This window comes from Cololabis saira, chromosome 7 (genome assembly GCF_033807715.1).
Source record: "Cololabis saira isolate AMF1-May2022 chromosome 7, fColSai1.1, whole genome shotgun sequence".
NCBI lineage: Eukaryota > Metazoa > Chordata > Actinopteri > Beloniformes > Belonidae > Cololabis > Cololabis saira.
The window spans coordinates 43,418,242-43,428,265 of NC_084593.1; the positions used below are offsets into that span (position 1 = coordinate 43,418,242).

A 10,024-nucleotide genomic window follows, 5' to 3' on the forward strand; every position below is an offset into this window, starting at 1 on the left:
ATAGTCTATGACACACAATTTAACCCTTAAACAGGCATCGTGCACCAGGAGATACAATGTCTTTAACATCCTGTAGGGGGCTTGATTGGAAGTTTTCACCAATTAACTTATCATTTATCAAAAGTCTTGTCTTGTGTTAGTATGTAGGTCACATGATTAGGTTCAGGTTATCTGTCATCGTTTAGTCAGCCTGATCAGAAATCAACATGGCCGCCAGTGGTGCAGGACCTGCTTCCCAGAGGGTAAGTAATTAAATATTAATCATAGTTATTTTCAATAAAACAATAATATAAATTCATAAAACTAATTATGACTGTTGTCATAATGTGCTAATGAAGAAAAAATGTTCTAACTGTGTTTGTAGTGTTATTTAGCAACTTTTGAAATGTATGTATCCCACAAGATACGTTGCCAGATTAGGGGTAGAAATGATAGAAAGTTGGTCAATGTGTATTATTCAAGATTTAGTTTAAAACTACAAGATGTGTTAATATTCACTGCAAAAACAGATATTATCATGTACATGTATGTACATTATGACAGTATAACCATATATTTTGTTCTATATATTTTCCTGCAGGGCATGACAGTTAGCTCTTTTTATGGCAAGGCGGGTACAAAAATGAGAGAGAGGATGAGAGTGATTGAGGAGATCCCAGCAAGCTCTTCAGACTCAGACTCAGACTCAGTCAGTGGTGAAGATGAGGAAGTCATTTTCAGGCAGCAAGAGATAGCGGCAGCAAGTGAGGATAGTTCTACTGAGGAGGAGGAGGAGACGGATCAAAAGTCCAAAAAAGCCAAGGGATTCAGGTGACAGCTAGGGACACTTACATGTGCGATCTTGCAGAAACCTCTTAAGTGCAAACCATAATAATTGTATGTAATTATGTAATATCTGATGTGAAAAACGCAAACCTATTGTATGGTCGTAATATTTACTGAACTTGGAATGCTAACCAGCTAACTTCAGTCTGTACTTGCTTCTTATACAGTACGGCTTTGTCCACACAGCATTGCACAGTTGTACACAATGCATGCCTGCACAATGTACATGTTGTGTTTTGTTTGTATTTTGGGTTTTGGATTTATAAGAATATTGTGTGTAGTTCATCATAAGGGAGAGATTAGTGTCTGGGGTACTTACAAATATTGACAAAGTAAGAAGTTAACTCATTTCATAACTGTGCACGTACTACCTCTCTGTGTTTTTTTTTCACAGCTGGCGGAAGAAGAGGTTTGAGCACCAGTCAACAGCAACTGCCAGTGAATTCAGAGCACCTGATGAGCTGTATCCTCCTCGTAGCTACTTTGCCCGTTTTTTTGATGACGATCTGTTTCAGCATATTGCTGAACAGACAAATCTCTACAGTTGTCAACAAATTGGAGCCAGCATTAACACCACTTTGGAAGAGCTCAAGTCATTTGTTGGCATTAAGCTAATCATGGGAGTGGTAAAAATGCCATCTATGGATGATTATTGGGCAGAAGGCACACGTTATCCCAAAATAGCTGATGTGATGCCGGTAAAAAGGTTTAAATGCCTCTCAAGATTCATCCACTTTCAGGATAATGAAACATCGAACCCTGCCCAGGATCGGCTCTGCAAAGTCACACCAGTGCTGGAGCATGTAAGGAAGAAATGCCTGGAAATTGATAGCGAGAACCAGTTCTCCATAGACGAGATGATGGTCCCTTACAAGGGAACAAAGGCTGGGTCTCTCCGACAATATCTTCCAAGCAAACCTCACCATTGGGGTATCAAGATCTTTGTTCGAGCAGGTGTTTCTGGGATAGTGTATGATTTCCTCACATACACTGGAAAGAGCACATTTGGCATAGCACAGGGTCCTGTCAAAGAAATTGGAGTTGGAGCCAATGTTGTTGTTCAACTCTGCAAGACCATCAGGAACCCCTCAGAGTGTGTGGTCTATTTTGACAACTTTTTCACCTCTCTACCACTCATTGTGCACCTGAAGGAGTCCTTTGGCTTGCGAAGTCTGGGAACCATCCGCAAGAACAGGCTAAAGGGATGCATCCTTGAGGATGACCGTGCTCTGCTGAGGCAAGGAAGGGGCAGCTATGACTACAGGGTGGATAATGAGGCAGAAGTGGCTGTTGTAAAATGGGTTGACAACAAAGCAGTCACTCTAGCTAGCTCCTGTGCTGCTGTAAGCCCTCTTAAAGAAGTCAGACGATTCTCCAGAGAGAAGAGAAGAAGAGTTGGTGTTCCTTGCCCAAACATTGTGTCCCAATACAATGTCCACATGGGAGGAGTTGACCTTGCTGACATGATGGTGGCCTTGTACCGCACCCCTGCTAAATCACACCGGTGGTACATGTGCCTCTTTTGGCAAATGGCTGATATAGCCATCAACAATGGATGGCTGCTCTATCGCCGAGATGCCAAAAGCCTTGGTATGCAAAAGCACAAAAAGCTGAAGACATTCAGGTTGGAGGTTGCAGATGCCCTTATCAACGGTGGAAAGAAGAAGGGAAGGCCCTCCAAGGGAAGGGAGGAGGATGTGCCCAGTCCCACCAGGTGCATCCAAAGACCAACAACCCCAAGACCTGTGGCTGATGTCCGCTATGATCAAGTGGATCACTTCCCGGTTTTCATTGACAAGGGAAGGTGCAGGTTTTGCTCAGATGGACAGACAACAATATACTGTCAGAAATGTGGTGTTCGCCTGTGCATCGTCACTGGGAAAAGCCCACGCAACTGCTTCCAAATATTTCACAAAAAGTGAATAAAGAGAGGAAGTGAGAGGCATTGTAGTTAATTTTTATGTGCCTTGTCTTTTTTAAATCAGTTTTGTTTTTACGTTACTTTTTATGCACCAAAAGGTGATGCAAGATGTTCCTGTTGGAGGTTTCATTGGTAAAACTGAAATAAATCAATTTGAAAATTAGTATGTATGATGTAAATGACAACAATGTATAATATATGTTCATCAAATTAAACATTGAAATGTTTACCATTTTGACTCCGTTTATACCTTAATAGGGCAACGTATCTTGGGAGATACAACTCATAAAATCTAAAATATACAAAAAAAAAAAAATTTAATTGTGGAAATGTTTTACTTAGGGGCAAATGAGATAAGTAGTGACATTAAATTATTTTTTACAACTCATTTTCCACTCCTGCCTGTTTAAGGGTTAAGGTGCAAATAAAGTGTTCACGGTACACCACTCTCTTCCAAAACGTTTATGTTGCATTGCAGAACATTTTTAGACATCTGTGTGCGTCGTGCAGCTGACTTGCTGATACAATCCATGAACAAGGTATTCTTGCTGCAGAGACAAAACACTTCCAGTAATATAGTCTGCTTCTTTCAAAAGAGCTTTCAGGGCATCAAAATAATAAGTGCAGTGAAAACCTGAAAAAAAAAACTAGGTCGACTAATTTTGCCTGATGCGAGGGCCCGGATGTCTGAAACAAAAGATTGAATAGAAAAACTGAATTTGAATAAAGAGAAGTCAAACTGAAAAGTGAGAATGTATTAGGGAGCCAAATTTTTCAATAGAAGGAAATACAGTTTTGATTTTATCGTGATAAACGTTCAAACCAATAGATTCCATTTCAAATGAGTTGAAAAGCAATTATTCAAATCAATCCATTCAGATTCAAATCGAATGATTTCCATTCAGATATAAAGAATTGAAATTCACTTCCTACTGGCACAAGATTTATCCCATAAGCCTGCAACAGATACTTATAAAACATTAAGAGAAGTTGCCAGAAGAGAACAAAAAGAGGATTGGATGGCCAAAGCCCTCAACAGCAGAAGGCATAGGGTGAGTTGATTCACTTATGGATTTACATGGTTTTCAAGATGCAACAAAGATTTCTTCTTTCCTTTTGTGTTACATTGCACATTGCTGTCGATGGTGTACAGTGTTCTCTGTGGACTCAGCCACTGAAAACGTGTTTCGAGCTGAGCTTAGAAATGTAGCCTCTGGCAATGCAGGAGAGGTAAAAAAAAAGAAAGAAAAACAAGAACATTATGTGTTAGTGTTACCACAAAAATAGCTTTCCTCATTGACCTATAGCTGTTAGTCAGTATCAAGTGCAATATCTAACAAACTGTTGTCTTCCACTTAAGCTTTTAAATTCATGCAAGGCTGTTGCAAACTGCATTTTGACTGAGAAAAAAGGCATCTTCACACTGTGTATACACAGTGTCCAGGTGCATAAAACACCTTAGCACAGAAAAGCAACATACTCATAAATAATTTAACAACATCATAACGAAGACTAATGAAGACAGTACATCCAAGTGAGCGATACGGCCTTCGTGGCGCTCCTACCTGGTGACTGTGTTAGGGGGATTGATACGAGGGGAGCCGGGGAAGGCGTTGAAAAATGAGGGAGGTGTATTTATCATTGTGTGTGTGTGTGTGTGTGTGTGTGTGTGTGTGTGTGTGTGTGTGTGTGTGTGTGTGTGTGTGTGTGTGTGTGTGTGTCTGTGAAGGCTGGATTATGGTTCTGCGCTACACCAATGCAGAGCACACGCCGCTGCTGTGACGCCGTTGTGAATCCTTCGGACTTCTCCGTCACTCCATTTCGTCGCAGTGCAGTACCCCCCCATGACCGCTAGGGGGCGCGGCCTTTTCCTGAATGGTTTATCCGACTTTTCCGATGACAGTGAATCAAAGAGATAAGGACAACTATTGTGCAAAAAACCAAAACAAAATAAATCACACATACACGAAGAAAAGAGCGCTGGAGGTTCACGACTGCTTCACGAACCAGAAACCGGAAATGCGTTGCTACCAAACGAACCAATCACAGCCCTCTCGGTCTGCGTGTGGTCTGCGTCGCCTCGACGCGTAGTTACAATTTTTGGGAGGTGCACGTCAGCGACGGCGTGGACTGCAGCGTGGGGTGCGCGACATGGTGCAACCTGCGGCGTAGGCACGGCGTGGATTTGTTGCAGAACCATAATTCAGGCTTGAGTGGTAAGTCTGTGAACTATGCCCCAGAGCTACTCCTCAGCCATTGTCCTTGATGTCAGACGGCTTGGTACAGTTCTGTTACAGGTCCAGGGGTGTCCTGAGGGGAAGGGAGAATGTGACTGGACCGGCCTATCAAGCCGCTCTGTCAAGGTCAGATTGTAGAGTCAACAATTGCATTTTTGAATGTTCTCCCAGTGTTTCCTTGGGTAGCTAATGTGAGCTACCCTCACAAAAACATGCAACAGTCCTGGGCTATACATGCCCCCTCTGGCCAACCGGGGCGCCAGATGGGGTGGGGAGGATCCGGCCGGAATAACGTGATCCTTCCACGCACTACGTCCGGCCAGAGAAGCCCCACCCTGTCTGGTGAAAAGAAGCTGCTGCTCACTCCTCAGGTTAACAAGGAGACCTGAGCTCAGTGTGGGCCTGGGCGGTTGGTAGAGGGTGGCAATGCCCGGGACTGTCACTTGGGCACTGGGTGATAAAAATGGGGGAAAAAAAATCGGAATAAAAATATATAAAAAAAAAAAAAAAAAGAAAACAAGGTTTGTCGACCTGTATGACCGGGAATGCACCCTGTTTGGTCATCATCGTTTATCTCAGCTGCTTTTACCTTATCAGCCCTGCAATCATCTGCGGTTCAGCTTGGATTTAACTTCACCTAATCAAAAGCATTCTTTCAGTCTTGCTGTATATGCTTTCATCAGTTTTTTTTGTACTTTTTCAGATATTCTGCCAAAAAATGCAGGGGTTAAGTTAGGTTTTCTCCAATTTATTCCTATTGGAACACTTCCATATCCATATGTGTGCAGTTTTACATTGATATGAAGGAGTCTTTATGAAGCCTTCCTTGTTAACTTCTCAGCTACTGGATATTAGTCAAATCTAAGCCAAATCTTTGCTGTGGGAAAAATGTAGGACAGAAAGTTAGCTACTTAGGATAGCTGAATAACCATCTAACCTCTTTATGATATTTTGGGACTGTAAGACACCAGGGGCCAACTTCAGAAAGTGTGTGTTTTTTCCCAAGTTTGTTAAAACTGATATGAGGGGAACTCAAAGTTATCTGTTCCAGAAAGCCTATTGGGTAAAATAAACCGACAGATGCTGAAATCAGTTTCGGCAGAGGTGGCTTACATTCAGAATGAGTTACAATGGTATACTTTGTCAACCTATCTTGGTCAGGAGCAGGTTTTGATTCATAATCATGTCCTCTCTTTTGCACCTCTTCATAAAGATGAGACAGGTTTAATTTCATTAAGTCACAATCTCATAACGCACATTTTGAAGAAGTCTGAACAGTAACATCTTTTTTTTTTTAGACGATGCTCCACTGCATCTGAAAGGACTTAAAACCTCTGAGTAGACTGTTTTCCATATCCCAATGAGCTTAGAGCGTTCCTGTCTTTCAGCACAGGTATGGTGACCAATGAGGACACCATGGGCACTGTAGCCCTCACCTACAGACAATAAACCTCCAACAAACAGTCACAGGCCACCTGCAGCAGTGTGGCTTTACTGAGCTGGGTAAATACTACGGGTGTATATGGAGCTAGAACAGTCTCGTAATTCACAAATGCACAGGACAAGTTTTACAAATGCACAGACCGATTTGCAAATGCACACACCGTTTCACAAATGCACAGGACAAGTTTCACGAATGTACAGACCGATTTGCAAATGCACAGAACAATTCACACGTGCGTAGGACAAGATATACAAATGTATTTTTGATGCACACACAAATATAACCTGATTTACAAATGTTTTTTTGTCTCTGAGCTGCGCTGGATTTGCGTGTGACTTTTGAGACTCCCCTGACGTGACTCGATCCACAAATACGTTTTTTTTTAACACAGAAGGATCTGCAACCAATCAGATGTCTTCCTTTGTTCCAGCCAATCATAAGAGCGCACCCCACGTGGGGGACGCAGAGCAGTGGATAAAACATGACTTACTCGTAAACCAATCAGATTAAAAGGGCGGATACACCTGCTGTTTGAGCTGCGTTAGCGCCGTTAGCTTAGAAAAGTGATTAATATTTGGAGTTGGTGGAGTAAAGATAAATAAACAAGACAGCAACACGGGATGGAGAGGAGATCACTGCTCTGCTTGGGTTCCCTCCGGGTACTCCGGTTTCCTCCCACAGTCCAAAAACATGCATGCTAGGTTAATTGATTATTCTAGATTGCCTGTAGGTGTGAGTGTGAGTATGTCTGGTTGTTTGTCTGTTTGTCAAGTTCCAAAATAAAGTAAATTGAATGAATATGTTATGCTACTGGCCCTGTGATGGACTGGTGACCTGTCCAGGGTGAACCTGCCTCTCACCTGAAAATAGCTGGGATAGGCCCCAGCAGACCCCCGTGACCCTGCAAAGGATAAAGCGGGTATAGATAATGGATGGATGGATGGATGGATGGATGGTTTATGCCAGGTGGATGGAGTCTTGGAGACCTGCTGCTGCTGTGAGGAACTGTTTTGCCTGCTTTAAAGGTGAAGTTAACATTTTATTTTTGACCATGGTTTTTGCATTTTCTTCGTTTAATTAATTAGCTTGTTTTTGTATGTTTTGGGATTAATTTATCATACACTGTTAATTTGTATTTTGGGTTTAATGATGTTCTATCATCTTCACCACAGGCATGTTGGGACCGCCCCAAGTAAATTGCCACTTTTTTTTTACCTTGAGAGAATAAATCACCCTGAACTTTGCCCTGTTGTGTCTGTCTGCCATCCCTTACTCATGTTGAGTTTCTGCTCTATTGCTGAGGTGTTGCACTACCTTCACCTAAGCCTACAGTAGGTGTGACAGGTACATAATTAGTATTTATTTTAGACATGTACAGCAGTCAGAGTTAATTAAACCAACTCCATTACCCCAGTTTGAAACAGGAAACGGAGCTTCTCCTTACCTTAAATAACCCTTGAACATGCAACATAAAAAACTCCATTCACAATAGCCCCAGTCAACGTTTGAACCAGGAACCTTTAAAACCAGAGTAAAGTTTCGGTCTTTATGTGTGATTGGTTTTTTTATTGATATAAAAAAAAATGTTTGAGTAGAATAACTATAAAATAACCAGGATGAACAGAGTTACTGTTATCTCAATGCTGCTGAACGCGTTTAGTATCAGAAACAAAGACTTGATTGATTCTAAATAACTATTATTCATCACTGTAGTTGCTCTGAACACTAAAGGCAGCTTAGCAGCCAGGACATGCACGTCACTGAAGACGGTAGCTGGGAATGTCCAGATATTGGAAATAGAACTCGACACTAATTTAGAAAAAAGTAAAGATTTTTTTTAAATGTATTTATTTTACTTCACATTGACTGATTTCAAAAACCACAGTGGAAAATAGAAGAAAACTGAATATCAATCTTTTTTTTAACATCTGAAAAATAAGACCCCGTCCACACGTAGCCGGGTATTTTTAAAACCGAATATTTCCCCCCTCCATTTATAAAAAAATTTGCATCCACATTACATCGTTTAAAAAAAAAACCCCTTCCACACGTAACCGAAGATCTCCGTTTTCGACCACATTCATAAGCATTCCAAACCTGTAGGTGGCATTATTTCTGGTTATTTCCCCAAATCCTACCCTATCAGAAGAGCCCTCTGTTGTCGCCACTTCCGCCTAAACAAGCAACATGGCGCCAAGTTCCTTCGTTTGGACCGACAAGGAAACAGAATTGCTTCTAAATATCATTTTGGAGTATAAAGTTCAAAAGACGCAGGAAAGCGTGGATTGGGAATCTGTCCAAAATAAATATGTGGACATATTGACACAATTTTTGGAGCAGTATCCCGCGGAGAAGACTAACGACTTCCCTCATGAGAGGGGCGAGTTAACGCGGAGTATCTTGACAACGAAAATCCAGGCTGTGAGGAGCAAATATCGTTTGGCTGTTGACAACGGACGCAGGAGTGGGTATGGCAGAGTCGTTCTTCTTTATTTCGAGTTATGTGAACAGATATGGGGTGGTTCCCCCGCGACCACAGCCATCCCGCCTGGAATAGAAACACAGGACTTGAATGACAACGTCCCTGTTCCTGCTGCGTCATCCTCGTCCGCCGTGGAGCCATCCGAGGCTGCTTCAGATACTTACCAGGAGAGCAGTGTGACACCCTCAGTGAGGGAAAGAAGAGAATTGTTGCAGGTAAAGTACACAGAGTATGTGTACGTTTACAAGGATACAAAGATGTTTATTTGTCACATGCATATGATTACTGATGTAAAGCATGCAGTAAACGCAAATCTCCGGTTGTGTGTGTCTACACGCATCTACATAAACAGAGTTTTCAAAAATCCTCACTTTGCCCGGAGTTTTTTTTAAACCTTCGTTTATTTGCGCTTTCATGTGGATGACAGGTCAAAACGTAAGAAAATATCTCCGGTTTAGCAGATATCCGCAGATATCCGGCTACGTGTGGACGGGGTCTAAGATTGTGTTAAGAATAGAATAGAACTATTGATCCCCCAGAGGGGAAATTCACTTGTGCAGCAGCAAACATACACACGCTCGACAATTTTTACAAAATATATACGAATATAGGAAAAGGTATAAAAAAGTATTTCCTAAAAAAAATAACCAATAAATACCTAAGTAATTAAAAAGAGCAATATAAAAAAAGAGCAATGTACAAAAGGAGTACTAAACCCGAAAAAAGAATAATATATACATGTGCAAAGAGACAAAAATACCAGTGATGCATTTAGAGAGAGAAGTTTATTGCACATTTAAACTGTACTTGTGGAGTGACGTCAACACCTGCTCAGTGTCAGATGTCAATGAACAGCCCAATTTTTGAAACACTTAAAAGGAGCTTGAGGCCGGATTGTGGCAGGATTTATGAAAAAAATTAGTATACATTTTAGGTTTTCTAGTAATAATGTCAGATGAAGCGTTCCAAACCCAAAAGAATGTTTCCTCTAGTGTATCTCTCCTTTGCCTTGAACAGGCTGTGTGCTGCAAAATGTGCTGCAATTCGGTCCCGAATTTCCCACGCTGTCCTGCGGTTGTGACGTCACATGACGCTGCATGCACGTTCTCCCCGTT

At 41.6% G+C, this 10,024-nt stretch overlaps 1 protein-coding gene across 1 annotated transcript; it reads left to right on the forward strand.

The window, feature by feature from the left end:
- Positions 1–206: 206 nt before the first annotated feature.
- Positions 207–6,432, forward strand: LOC133447402 (piggyBac transposable element-derived protein 3-like). The gene is made up of 5 exons (XM_061726074.1): positions 207–242; positions 581–810; positions 1,220–1,451; positions 1,566–2,629; positions 6,372–6,432. The coding sequence occupies exons 1-5, from the start codon at positions 207–209 to the stop codon at positions 6,430–6,432; spliced, it is 1,623 nt and encodes a 540-aa protein (XP_061582058.1).
- The last annotated feature ends 3,592 nt before the right edge of the window (positions 6,433–10,024 follow it).